The sequence below is a fragment of the Chrysochloris asiatica genome, unplaced genomic scaffold (genome assembly GCF_000296735.1).
Source record: "Chrysochloris asiatica unplaced genomic scaffold, ChrAsi1.0 scaffold00064, whole genome shotgun sequence".
In the NCBI taxonomy this organism is placed as follows: Eukaryota; Metazoa; Chordata; class Mammalia; order Afrosoricida; family Chrysochloridae; genus Chrysochloris; species Chrysochloris asiatica.
Genome location: NW_006408582.1, coordinates 11,130,561 through 11,145,231, shown reverse-complemented (window position 1 = coordinate 11,145,231; position 14,671 = coordinate 11,130,561). Strand labels below are relative to the sequence as shown.

Here is a 14,671-nt window from a genome sequence, read left to right as displayed (position 1 = left end):
CGCGGGCAGCGCGCGGAGCCGGAGGAGACAGGCGGCTTGCAGGGGTCGCAGCGAAGTTTGCCGGAACATGGCGGAAGAGCCCCGGGCACGAAGCAGCGCGGGGCGGCGGCCGGAGCGTGAGGAGCTGTAGCCGCCGCAGCCGTAGCCGCCGCTGGGCGAGATCGCCGCCATGGCCCGCTGGATCCCGACCAAGAGGCAGAAATACGGAGTTGGTGAGTGCTTGATCTACCCCGCCCCCCAGTGCCAGCCGGCTTTGCACGCCTGCAGCGACCGTGGCAAAGTTCGCGGGCATGGCCTTGCCTGCGGGTGGCTTGGACGGCGGAGTCCAGCGATTCGCTGCGTTCTCTGCCCGCGCCGTCTGGGACTCGAGGCTCCGGGACCGCAGTCCTAGCTGGTGCCTGCGGAGCTGGTCTCCGGCTGCAACAGTTCCTGGGGGCGGGGGCGGGGCCCTCTCCGGGGAGTGGAAGTAACTATGAGTTGTTTTTTCCCTTTCTTTCTTTTTTTTAATCTGAGCCGTTTAAAATTCATTTGGGCTTCGGGATAAATAATCCCTTTCTTAAATAAGAGTCACTGTTTTGAATAGTAGACGCGTCAAAAGTGAAGGCTCCCGCCTGTTAATCGTTCGGGGCGCCCCGCTCTGTTGCTCCAGTCCTTCCGCCTGTCAGATTTTGCTCAATATAAGTAACCAGCCGAGGTTCATCGAATGGGAATGCCGCTCATTTTCTCAAGGTTTTCTGGCTTCGCTCTTCATAGGTTCTTCTAGGAGGCCCCAAAGTGAGAAGTTGAGAGTAGAACACACCTCTGCCCTCTTCCCACTTTTTCGCTGAGACTGAGTGGAGAGGACTGGAATCTTGCTAACAGTCTATATAAACTGAATGGAAAATTAAATTAATAGTTTTAAGTGATGAGACAGGAAGTGTGTGGCTTGGGAAGGGGGTAGTTGCCCTCAGCTGCAGTTTGTGCGGACCCGCAGCCCCTGACCTTCATTTCATCGTAGGGTAAAATGAGGAACGCCATGAAGACATTTGGCATTAACAACGGTGGTGATGGAGAGATCTATGATGTGTGGTGGGATTCTGGTTGTGTTGGTTCGGAACAGGAACTCAGGGATGTGTGTGGCGCTTTTGACGCGGATGAAAAGCCATGTGACATCCACTTTTGATCAGAGTGAGGTGCTTTGTTGAAATCTTGTGGAAGAACCTCTGCTATTAGCAGGGGAAATTGTAATGTTAAATGATAGACTTAGGATAGATTTCCCAATATAAATACAGTTGTGTGTTTTGAGAATTTCATCATATCCTCTCAGGTTCATTCATTTAGCCTATTTGAAATTTAGTCTTTTACTTGACTCCCTTGCCCACCCGCATTTTTCCTGAATCTTTAGGGAGCAGCTCCTCCTCAACCAATTCTATGATTTTTGACAGTAAGTTAATTTCAGAGAGCTCTTAAACTCTCTCGGTGATTTTCAACTCTGTAGCCATGGAAAGGAGTCCCTGGGTGGTGCCCATGTTTAGCTAGTCTACTAACTTAAAGGTTGGAGGTTCAAGTCCTTCTAGAGGCACCGCAGAAGAAAGGCCTGGTGGTCTCCTTCCTAAAAATCAGCTATTGAAAACTCTATGGAACACAGTTCTACTTTGACACACATGAGGTTTCCATGAATTGGAAAACTGGTAATCGGTAATTGTTTGTTGTTAGTGCCATGGATTCTGACTCATAGCGACCCTGTATATGGTTTTTGAGGAGCGGCATGTGGATTTGGACTGCTGACCTTGCGGTTTAAACCGACCTTGCATTCCAAACTGTCCTTTCAGTCCAGTGCGTTATCCTGCAGTGCCACACTAGGACTAAAAAGAAAAAGAAAAAAAAGGATTACGTAAAACTATTAATTCTCAGTTTTCTTTAAATAAGAACTGTTTTCAAAACTATTATGACTTGAATACAGTGAATGCAAACAATAAAATTGTGATTCTGTAGCCATAGTCATTGGAACAAGCATGAGATTTTCTTTAAAATTTTTTCTTCCTTTTCTGAAGTCAGTTATCTATCATTGTTGCTGTTATGTGCCATGGAGTTGGTTCCGACTCATAGCGACCCTGTACAGGGTTTCCAAAGCTGTAAATCTTTATGGGAGCAGAAAGCCTCATCTTTCTCCCACAGAATGGCTGGTAGTTTCGAACTGCTGACCGTGAGATTAGCAGCCTGATTTGTAACCACTACACTACCAGAGCTCCTTATTAGTCAAGAAAAATACTTCAGCAGCCCTTTAGGACATGTTGTTAAGTGTTGTTGAGTTAGTTTCGACTCAGAGTGACCCTGTATAGAGTTAAGAGTTTCCAAGAAGCAATTGGTGGGTTTGAACTACTGGCCTTGCAGTTAGCAGTCCAATGCTTATTCATTGTACCACACCAGGACATTGCTGTTGTTGTTAAGTGCTGTCGAGTTGGTTCCAGCTCATAACGACCCAGTATAGGGTTTCCTAGGAGTCCTGATGTGGCGCTGTGGGTTAATGCGTCAGACTTCTAGCTCACCAGCTCAGCTGCTCTTTGGAAACCCTATACAGGGCCATTAATGGTCTGGATTCTACTGAACGGCACTTAACAACAACAGGCGCCACTGGTGAATTTGAGCCTCCGAGTTTGAAGTTCAAACCTACCTTGAGGTTGAGTGCTTATCCTGTGGTGCCATACTGGGACCTAGGTGGTAGCAAAACTGCCCCAGGATATAACTTGGGACATGTGAACTAGACACAACAAATTCTGATCCTCCTCTCTGTGGCAAAAGGGCCAACACTTAGGACAAATTAACTAAAGAGGTAAATTTATCATTACTGTTTTTTTCCTAAAACACTTGGTTATTCATATCACCACTCTGCTTAGAAGCTTTCCATGCCTACAGGGTAAAGTCTAAACTGAGTCCACATTTCAAAGTTCCTATGTGTTGGTTCAATATGTCGTCACCATCCTTATCTCTCATGATTTCTTACTTTCTTTTCCTGTGCAAACAAACTGGTCTTCTCACTCTTGCGCAATACACCAGGGAGATTCCCTCCTTGAGGACTTTGCTCTGGTTGTGCTGGACCCCTGTCCAGAATGCCCTCCCACCTCTGTGTCCTATAGTACAGCCTTTCTCTCAGTGACCATTGCTTCCCAGAAATCTGCTCTTTGCCTGATAGTCCTAAACTTACCCAGCTCATCATCATAATTCCTGCATTATGCATACCATATTTTGTTACTAACTCTCATGTCTTTGGGTTCTCAGAATTAGAATGGTAGGGTTTTGTGTCCGTGTCACTTAAGAGGTATGCCAGGGAAATTCAAAATGTTTTTGGAAAAACTACATTATCTTTCAATTCCGTATTTTCCACAAACTTTGTGAAGCTGCCCTAGTGGGTAGCTTTTAAAAGTAGGTGACCTCATTTCTCTGGTGAATTAAATGCATTTCCCCCTATTAGATCCTCATTCACCCCCATATGAGTTTTGGTTTGTTCAGATAGCTAAAGGAAGTGAGAGACTCTAGTCTGTTTTTATCTTTATAAGTAAAGACAAAAATAAGATATTCTGCTGAGAAAATAAGGACACATGGAATAAATGGGCTTGTTTAGATATATAATTGGAAAAATTAGCTTGTTGGACTATTTTGGGATAGCTGATCACTCCTGAGTTTCTCTGATCAGATTTAATTTCTGGATGAAGGAAACTAAGATGGTTGTGCTGAAGCTTTTGATTGACTAGATGTTTGCCCTAAGAGGCACTTGCCTCTTTAGAGCTATTCCGTCTGAGGGACTAGCGTTTGTCCCAATTTGAATTGTGCCTAGTGAAGCTAGCTAGCAGTCTGTACTGTCTTATTTCATTTTGGGGCCATTCACTATTGGCTGTCGCTGATATAGCCTAGATTTTTCTACAGGGACTGAAATGTAATCTGTTTGGGTTTTCCTAATTCTTTAATTTAGCACTGTTAATGAAATTTCTGCTGGTAAATGGGTCTAAAGGGCCTATGTGTGTTATCTGTGGAATCAAGCAAGAGGACTTGTAGACTTTCTTCATTAAACTTTGAGTCCAGTAGTACCCCAGTGTTAAGTACCTTAGTGTTAAGTGCTTAGAAACTTGTGTTCTTTCTTGAAGACTTGGAACGTTTTCTTTTACTTTTTTTTTTGGGGGGGGGGTGCTGTTTGAGGTTATGATGTTAAAAAAAAAAAGCTTTTATAACACATACCCAGATTACTCTTGTAATTATTAAAATATTTATTTTTAAGTCTGTTTCCAAACAGCCATTTATGTTGAGAACAGACCCAGTTTATTGTCAGTTATGGAGTTGTTGTAAAATAACTTCCTGTTGTGTGGTGGACTTTACAATATATATATATATATATTTGTTATGATGTGACATATGGAGAACTGTTTGATTTTTCACTTTTAGCATTTCAACTGTTTAGCTGTGCTAGGTCCTTGAGGACAGAGGAGAACTGCCCCTCAGTGTTTTCAAGGTCAAACTTTCTTTGGCCCAGAGCATCTGGTGGTTAGCAGTGGAGCCTTAGCCACTGTGCCACCAAGCGCCTTAGGGCAAATTCAACTGGAATGTTAGTGCTGGGAGAGGCCTCAGAGAATAGCTAGTTTAGTATCCTCCTTTTGAAGAGAGGAACTTGGTGCCTGAAGAGGTAAAGTGAATTACTTAATACAGGAGTGCCTAACCGTTTTTGTTGCACAGATTACCAAACAATCTGGTTCAATTGCTGGACCCCTTTCACAGAATCATGTTTTTAATGCATGTTCTAAAAGGTAAAGAATCAGTAAGGAAACTAGTTACATTGAAATAAAGTTATCAAAACATTTTTCAAAGTTTCAGATACTGTGTTATTGGTAAGTGCTGTGGGTTGAATCCTTTCTGACTCAATAGTGTATACTGTATAAGGTATTTGTTGTTGTTATGTGCTGTGGAGTCGGTTCCGACTCATAGTGACTCTGTACAGGGTTTCTGAGTATGTAAATCTTTATGGGAGTAGAAAGCCTCATCTTTCTCCTGCGAAACAGCTGGTACTATGGTAAATCTTCTCCAGAGCAGAAAGCCTCATCTTTTTCTTATTATGATACTATATGTCCTTCTTTATTAATGTATTAAGTTATAAGATCTAGTGACAAGTCTAAGTAGCTACTGTAATTTTGAATTCACATGAGTATATTTGATATTTCAAGGTAGTTGCAGAAATCATAATATAATATGTAAATACCTGTGACCTCTATTGATATTCCTACCACAGGTGCTACCAGTAAAATTGTAGTTTGTTGCCTACAGTAATTATTGATGTAATTGTTAAATGTCAGAAAACAGAGGTGTAATTTTCTTTCCTTATCCTTGTCCTTGGCGCCTCTAAATTTGGAACCCAGATTAAGAACCTCTGGTTGAAGATCAAATAGATAATAGATGAAGAACCAGAATAAGCAACACAGCAGTAAATATTGCTCTCTGCATGGGACACTGTGACTTCTTTCATTCGAGGTTAGCAGCCCAATTTGTAACCACTATTCTGGTAGCGTCGTGGTTACGAATCGGGCTGTGAACCTTAAGGCCAGCAGTTCGAAACTACCAGCCGCTCCGCGGGAGAAAGATGAGGCATTCTGCTCCTGTAAAGATTTACAGCCTCGGAAACCCTGTGCAGGGTCGCTATGAGTCGGAACCGACTTGATGGCACTTAACAACAACATTATATAGTTAGGGAGTGCTGCTGTGGCTCTGTGGGTTAATTTGTTTGACTGCAAAGTCGATTTGAACTCCAAGATCAGCACTTCAAACTACCAGTCGCTCCTCAGAGACCCTATACAGGGTCGCTATGAGTCGGAACTGGCTTGACAGCAGTGAACAACAACATGCAGTTATAAGGAATTGAGGAAGTCCTTGACCTAATGAATTCATGCTCTAACACGGAGGCTAAGAATAAAAGGAAGCAGGATGATATTTACTAAGACTATACTTTGTGCCTGATACTGTTCTGAACCATTTATACTAGTGTTTTTCAAAGTATGTTCCAGGGACACATGGGGGTATCCTGGAGACATTTTCAGGGGCCCCTGAGATTAAAATATTTTCACCATAATACGAAGACATTATTTGCCTGTTTTCATCCCCATTCTTTTGTGAATATACAGGATCTCTGGTAGCGGCATGGTTACAAATCAGGCTACTAACTTCAAGGTCAGCAGTTAGAAACTACCAGCTGCTCTGCGGGAGAAAGATGAGGCTTTCTGCTCCTGTATAGATTTACAGCCTCGGAAACCCTGTGCAGGCTGCAGGGTTGCTATGAGTCGGAACCGACTCCACGGTACTTAACAATAACAACACATGGTATGTGGTATTACAGCAGATGGAATGGCAGAAGCAGATACAGAATCCAGACTTAAAATTTGCCACTCTTTTTTCACTAATTGTTTTTGTTTGGAAAATAATTTTTTCATTAAAAAATTATGTTTTACTAACATGTATTAGACTTGTTAAAGTCATGTCCAAATTAATTGAAAAATAAACATTTGTAAATGTTTTTGTTTGAATTTTGAATGTAGCAAATATTAAGAGTTAAGACCCAAAGAAACAAAAGTTCTTGGGAGTCCTCAATTTTTTAGAGTATCAAGGAGTCCTAAATCCGGAAAGTTTGAGAACCACTGCTTTCCTTGTTACTTCATGAAATCAGCACACAGTGTTAGCTATGAGATGTTATTATCCCACTTTCCAGATAAGGAAACGGTTGTTCTTAGAAAATACATTTCCCATCCAAGGTTATAGAGTCAGTCTCACTGCTAAACCAAAACATTTTACTGTAGATGCGGTTCACAAGTTTGAGCTACTCATCTGTCACTTTGATTTTTGTCATGAAGGATCCCTAGTGGTATAGTGAGTTAAGTGATGACTGCTAACCACAAGGTTAACGGTTCAAACTTACCAGCTGCTCCTTGGGAGAAAGATGAGGCTTTCTGTTCCTGTAGAGATTTAGTCTTGGTAGCCTTGTGCATTCTATGAGTCAGGATGGACTAGACAGCTATGGGGTTGGCTTTTAGTTTTTTGTAGTTTGTGTAGCCATTCAAGGCTGTTGCCATGTTCATTGTTGTTGTTGTTAAGTGCTCTTGATTCTGACTCATCGTGACCTTGTATAGGGTTTCTGAGGAGCTGCTGGTGGGTTTGAACTGCCGACCTTGTGGTTCACATTCCAGTGCTGATCCTACAGCGCCACACCAGGAGTCACGTGCATTAGCCTTGTGTATTATATTTTTGGAGTCCTGGTGTGGCACTGTGGGTTAATGTGCCAGACTACAAAGCTGTTTGAACTGCCAGGTCGGTGGTTCAAGCTCACCAGTCACTCCTCGGAAACCATATACAAGGTTGCTGTGGGTTGAAACTGACTCGATGGCACTTAACAACAACAACAACATATTTTTACTTATACTTTTCTTTATGTTGCCTGTTTATTTTTTATTTAATGCTAAGGAACTCTGGTAGCGTAGTGGTTACGAATCAGCCTGGTAACCTTAAGGTTGGCAGTTCGAAACAACCAGCTGTTCCACGGGAGAAAGATGAGGCTTTCTGCTCCCGTAAAGATTTGCAGCCTTGGAAACCCTGTGCAGGGTCACTATGAGTCGGAATCGACTCCACGGTACTTAACAACAACATTATTGAAAAAGCTTACATCCATCCCTACGAGTGAAGAAGCAACACCATCTATCATAGAATGGAGCAATTATAAAAATAAAACAAAAAGAAAAAAATAATATATTAGATTTTAGCAGGTGCTGGTGGCTTAGTGGTACAGGTGTACAGGTCTCATCTTCTGAGCAGAGCTCTCTGGTTGGATTCCCAGCCAGTACACTACCTCATGCACAGCCACCATCTATTCTGACAGGGGAGGCTTGTGCGTTGCCATGGTGCTGAACTGCTTTTAGTGCAGCTTTCAAACTAAGATGGACTAGGAAGAATGGGCTGGTGATCTACTACTGACTATCAGCCAATGAAAACCCTTTGTCACAATGGTCCAATCCACAGCTCATGGGATGGATGGCGCAAGACTGAACAGTGTTTCCTGTGTATGGGTTTGCTGACTCCATAGCAGCTAACAACAATAGCATATTGGATTCTGGCTAGATACGCTCACCTGCTCGTTGATATAGTTAGACAGCTAGAAGGAGGATTGAAAATGGGATAGCTTTCTTACCATGTGTGGTTCCATGTTTGTTTGTTTTTAATACACAGAGTTGATGCAGCTGACTATGACCTTCTTGAAATGCTTTCCTCGCTGACATTCCACAGTTTCTCCCACCTCCTCAGCCTCTTCTCCACCCTCCTTGCTGGCCTCCTACTTAGCCAGTCCGCTAAACCCAACCCTACCAGCCTTGTGCTGGATTGTGTGTTTTCTTTGTGGCTCTAGCAACAGGTGGTCTCAGCCAATCAATCCCCTAGGCTTTCCCTCCCATCAGTTTGCTGTTAACTTCCAAACTCATATCCCCAGTTCAGGCCTTTTCCCAGCATTTCAGACTCACATCAGCTGTGCACTAAATATCTCATTTTGGCTAATAGGTATTCTCCTACTTGACATGTCTAGAAGAAAAGTCACAATTTCCTTTAAGCCCTAACGTGCATGCACCGTCCCCAGTCCTGTCATATTCAGTTGCTCAGGCAAAAACTCAGAAGTCACAGCACATTCATTCTGCCAGTAAAGCTCAGTCTGTCGTAACTCCAAAATATTTCGCTTCTTACCAACTCTGATGTTACTGTTTTTGTTCAAGTCAACATCTGGTCTTTTAACTGGTTTACCTATTTGAGCCTTAAATGTTTCTCCAGCCATAGCCAGAAGGACTCATTGCTTGCCCATTGCAGTGGGATGACACTAAAACTCTTGGTCGTGGCCTGTAAGGCCCTAAATGATGGGGCCTGCTGCCTACTACTTTGTCTCCCTTTCTGCCTCTTTGTGTCTTTCTGTCCACAATGACCTTATTTCTGTTTCTCAAACTTGCCAAACTCAATTTGACTTGGGGCCTTGGCATGCTATTTTCTCTATGGAATGTTCTATGTGATGATCTTTAAATGTCCAATATATTACTCAGGTCTCAGTTCAAATAATACGTCCTTGTTGTTAAATGCCCTCCAGCTGATTCTGACTTGAAGAGACCTCTTACAGGATTTCTGAGGAGCCCAGCTGGTGGGTTTAAACCATCAACCTTGCGTTTAGCAGTTCAGCCTATCCTAAAGTGCTATACTAATACCACCAATACCTCCGAAGATATTATTATCTGAAATCCCAACTATTGCATCACCAGCCTTACCCACACCCTACCTTGCCTATACTTGTCAATGACTGTTCTTTCACCTTGTTTATTTTCTTCATATGACCTGTAATTATCCTATTTATTTATTTGATTGTATTTACTGTTTGTTTCCCCATACGGAAATGTAAGTTTCCTTTGTGTTTCTCACCAGCGTACCCCAATTCCTGGCACAGCACCTGACACATAGTAACTTCTCAATACATTGATGCTGAATGAATGAATGAATGAATGGAGAATTCATTAGCTACAAACTACATACATTCATCTTCCTACCAGGAGAGTGGTTTTCCCCACACTGGAAAAGACTCATCTGTGCTTTTTTTCTAAGAGATAAAAGCAAAATAATAAAATAACAGACTTAATAAACTGTGTAAGTAGAGGATTGTATGGATGCTGTGGGGTGGGAGAGGAATTGAAGTCATAAATGTTACTTTATTAGGTGCAAAGGGAACAAGTTGGATTCCCCCCCGCCCCCTTCTTCATTATTTGGAGAGGCTTCATGGAAGAAGAGGAATTTTAGGACCTACTAAATGGAAAGAAAAAAAACTTGACCAAAGTGGTGAATAGGGTTTAGGAGCTTCTGAGTCATTGGATTAGTGTTGTATTGAGCACGAGTTGAGAAGGAAGGAGAATGGAATTTAATGGAAGAAGTAAGACATTTAAATTGATTTATTACTTCCTATTACAAAAAAAAAGGAGCCCTGGTGGGGTACTGTAGGATAAGCACTGGACTGCAAGGTCAGCTTGAACTGTAAGGTCAGAGGTTCAAACTCTCCAGCTGCTCAGAAACCCTAAACAGGGTCACTATGAGTTGAAACCCACTCAGTGACACTTAGCAACAACATTACCGAAAAAGGAGTTCTGGTGTGGCGCTGTATGTAGGATAAGCAATAGACTGTTAAACACAAGATGGGGGTTCAGACCTACCACCTGCTTCATGAAAACCTCATACAGGGTCGCTGTGAGTCAGAACCGACTCGACTGCAACAACAATATCACCCATAAAAGGAACCCTGGTAGTGTAGTGGGTTATGCATTGGGCTGCTAACCACAAGGTTAGCAGTTCAAATCCACCAGCCACTCTGCTCCTATAATGATTTACAGCTTCAGAAACCCTATACGGGTTCACTATGAGTCAGAACCGACTTGACTGCACACAGTAGCAGCAGCAGCCGCATTACATTGCAACACATGCCTGTACACAGGTAACGAAAGAAAAGACAAGAGATCAGAAGTAATGTAGAGAAAGAAAAAGTCATTTAGTGTGCTGGTCAAGGATTTTAAAGCAAAGTTACTCAAAATACTACAGAAGACTGTGGTGGACATGTCTATGAGATCAGACATTTGTGTTAGCTGAAAACTTGGATTAATTTGTGGTTTGTCCTCATTTGCATTTTAACAGACAACCCAGTGGTGAGAATTAGGGGTAAAAAATCAAATATCATTATAGAGAATTTGCCTGTGTAATTAAATAGTCACAAATTATAGCTTGTTTCCAGCAAGAATCAGTACAATAATAACCTTATGCATATATAATATCTTAGTATTTTCAAAAGACAAAAGGGGGGACGGGAAACAACAACAACAACAAAGTGTTAATTAATTTTTGAAATGAGTTGTAAAGTTTAACCTGCATCTTTCTGGCCCCACACCTTCATATCGTTCATTTACTCACTAAATATTCCATTGGAGGGGGAATGTTTTCTTCCTCCTCCTGGTAGGTAAAGCCACTCATGATATGCCTTCTCTCTATGGGTCTGAAAACAAATAATACATTCTTTGACTTTGATTTATAAATAGCCTCAGGAATAGTGGTGATTTTTTTTTTTTTTTTTTCAAAGCTAAAACAAGTTATTTTGAGATCAGGATGTGAAATTGTTTTGAAGCAGAGACGTGGGTGAGCAAAGAGAAAGCAGCGGGATAGTTGTGCTATTTTTGTTTTTCCAAGTGATGCTCGGGCTGTGTCCTCTTGGAGTCTGGGTCATGAGTCAGGGCTCACTGGAGCGATTGTCTGAAGAGCTGGCAGGCAGACCCCAGCAAGAGACAAAAGCCAGCCTTGTCTTTCACAAAGCTCGTGTCATCGCAAAATCTCTGTTGTTCAAATGGCTTCGTGGTCACATCCACTTTTTCCTGACCTTGCCATTTTCTTGTATATTTCCACACCTGATTAAACTTTCTGACTGTCCATGCCAAATAAAGTCCTTGTGCCCTAAAGACATCTTCTGTAAAAAACCCAGCAATCAATTTTATATCCTTGAAAACAACTCGAGGGAAGGAAATTGCAGTAGATGTTAATTCCTCCTTGAAATAGCTCTTCTCTGACTCAACCAGGGTTGAGTAAGAGTGTATCCTGCTGACTGGTCTGTTAACCTGTGTACCTGGTCAGGACGCACTGTGCTTTGTGGGGTCCTTTTTGCAGGCAGGCCTGGAATGATTGGACTCACTCTCCTCAACCTTTCATAGCAGACTGATAAGAAAAAGAAGTACTATCAGAATCTAACGGCTTTGTCCTTTTGTATATAGAATCATGAAATATGAGTCTGTGGCTATAAGCATCACCACTTGATTAATACCTCCCATTTTATAGAAAAGCAAAAAAAAAAAAAAAAAACCTGTCCCAGAGGCATTAAGTGACTTATCCCATTTCATACAGCTAGTAGCACATTTTTGTTTCAACTTGTTTTGTAAATTGTTCCTTTCTCTTTATAACTCTGGGGAGAGCAAGTTTCTATATACCAGATCTCTTATTTAAGAGTTCTGAGGAATAAGTTCTCCCCTCTCAATCTTAATGGGGAAATGCCTTTTCTTTCCTTGGAGTTTTCCAGGTGGAGGTTTTGTTTTAAGTAAGATTCAGCTATTAAAACCTCTTCCCTTTTTCAAGAGTTCTGGAAGGGAAGTGTGTTTTATAGAGGTCAGAGCCTGCAAAGTGGAAGTGACTCTGTAGGTTCCACGGTTTGACCACTGACTGCTCACATGGTTTCAGGCCTGCGGTGTGGCCCAGTGGAGTCCTGGTGTCTGTCTCATGGCAGGATAATGCCCTGGACTGCAAGGCTGATTTGAACTGCAAGGTTGGCAGTTCAAACCCATCAGTCGCTTCTTGGATACCCTCAACAGGGTTAATATGAATTGGAACCAACTCAGCAGTTCTTAACAACAACAGCAGCAACATGTGGCCCAGTGGTCCTTGGTCCTCAGCAATGATGCCCATTGCAAGATTCGTAAGTAATGTAAACACTCCATTACGTCACAGGCATGTTTGAGAATGAATGTCCCTGTCTTTGTAAAATCAAGAATTAGAATGTTGTTATGTGCCATCATGTTGGTTTCAAAGCATGATGGTCCTATCGAGGGTCTCTGAGGAGAGGCTGGTAGGTTTGAACTGCTGACCTCGTGCTTATCCTTCAGTGCCATACTAGGACTTCAAGGACTAGAATACTGACCTGGAAACAAGAAGGCCTGTTGTTTTCTAGGTCTGTGTTTTAATCAAAACAGAGGTGCCATATGCTGAAGACCTAAGTGGGGAAAAGTTTTGGTAAAGTACTTGTTTTCACAGCTAATTCAGCTTCATTCTGCTCTGGTCTCACTGTTTCGGGAAGGGACAGTTTTACTCCAGAGGGGAAACTATAGTCTCATCTCATGCAGAGACAGCAACTGTCCTTCTTTCTCCTTCTGGTGCAAATTCTTTTGTAACAGGGGCAATTGCTACCAGTTTTCAGCATGCTCCTGTGAGGCTTTGTGCTTCCTTCAAAACGGGAGTAAGTAGCAAGATGTCCTTGCCATATACTGTGTGAAGCAGACAAAGCGTGCTGGTCAGAACATTGACAGCATGATTTGTTTTAGATAGTTTCCGTCTTGCAGGATTCAGAGCCACATCATCTGTGAACTTAGATAGTTATATATATTTCCTTAACCAAGGATACTATAAGTGTAGTTATGCATTTATTGGTGTTTACAAAGGGACCCTAATACTCAGAATGTTGAGAACTTTAGTATAACTGCAATGATAGTACCTCGTTTCTTATAACAAGGACTCCCTGGGTGGTGCTCAATACAACTAATCTCACCTAAAGGTTTGAACTCACCCAGAGGTGCCTTGGAAGAGAGATCTAGCAATCTGCTTCCAAAAGGCCCCAACCTTGAAAACCATGCAGCATAGTTTTATTCTGCACACATGGGGTCAACCTAAGTCAGAACTGACTTAACTGAAACAACAGATTTGGATCTTTTTTTTTTTAATCTTACAATAGTAAGACTGTATTTTATTAAAAATGTAACAATTCTATTGACATTAGACTTTTGTAACTAAATACCACAAAGTGAGTGTTTTTTGTTTTGTTTTGGTTTTTTTAGAAGAAGCTTATCTCTCTTAGTTCTGGAAGCTAGAAGCCCAGAACCTGATATTGGCCATGTGGATTCCTGCTGAGGGCTTTGAGAGTGGAATGGTTCTATCCCTCTCTCCTAGTAATACTTGGCACTTCCTTGCTGCTTATAGGTGGTGCATGTGCTTCCAAAACCATATGGCATCTTCTCCCAATGTCTGTTCAGTCATACAGGATTAAGACTCGCCCTATTCAGGTATGACTTAACTAATAATGTCTTAAAAGAAAATGCCTTATTTCCCCAAATAAGGTCACGTTCACAGGTACAGCAGTTGAGGTGTCATCATATCCTTTTGGGGGAGATATGATTAAAGTTATCATATACTTGTTGATATTTGTCAAAATGAAAACTGCACATGCCCTTTGACTTAGCAATTCCATTTCTATGACTATCCTATAGATATCAGCTGCTCCTCGGAAACCCTATACAGGGTCGGTATGAGTCAGAATGAACTCGACAGCAATTAACAACAATAGCAATAACCATACGTGAAGAGGATGATCTATAGACAAGGTTATTCATTACAGTGTGGTTTGTAGCAAAATATGAAAACAACTTAAAGTTGAGGAGCTGGGGGTGGGTTAAATAAAGTCTGACACATGCTGTAGTATAATTGAGACTGAAACAGCTATTAAAAAGAATCCGTTCAACGTGCCCAGTGAAGGAGGCTTCCTGTGGAGCCTCTGCATTACCTAAGACCATAGGTGGAATCCTGAACCATATCCAGAATCTTCTGAGGTGGGAAATTTGTATTTGAAAGGACAAGCAGACCAGCCTGGAGCAGCTATAAGAACAGAAGATAATTTCTGAAAGAAAGACCGACAGGAAAAATACAAAACTATATACGCAGATTGACTGATTACTACAAGAACAAGGAAGTTGCTCGCCCAGGAGACATCAAGGCAAGTGGTCTGGTCCCCTCAGAGCAAACCCCCTTCCAAGACACTAAGACTCAATGGGAATACACTCTCTGATTGGTAACCACGTTC

At 41.9% G+C, this 14,671-nt stretch overlaps 1 protein-coding gene across 1 annotated transcript in view; it reads left to right on the top strand.

Annotated features, from left to right (window-relative positions):
* The first annotated feature begins 42 nt into the window (after positions 1-42).
* Positions 43-14,671, top strand: part of DOCK5 (dedicator of cytokinesis 5) — a 289,956-nt gene continuing 275,327 nt past the window's right edge. The window contains 1 exon segment of the mRNA XM_006864377.1: positions 43-212. Coding sequence (XP_006864439.1) covers positions 170-212 — 43 coding nt within the window. The 5' untranslated portion in view covers positions 43-169.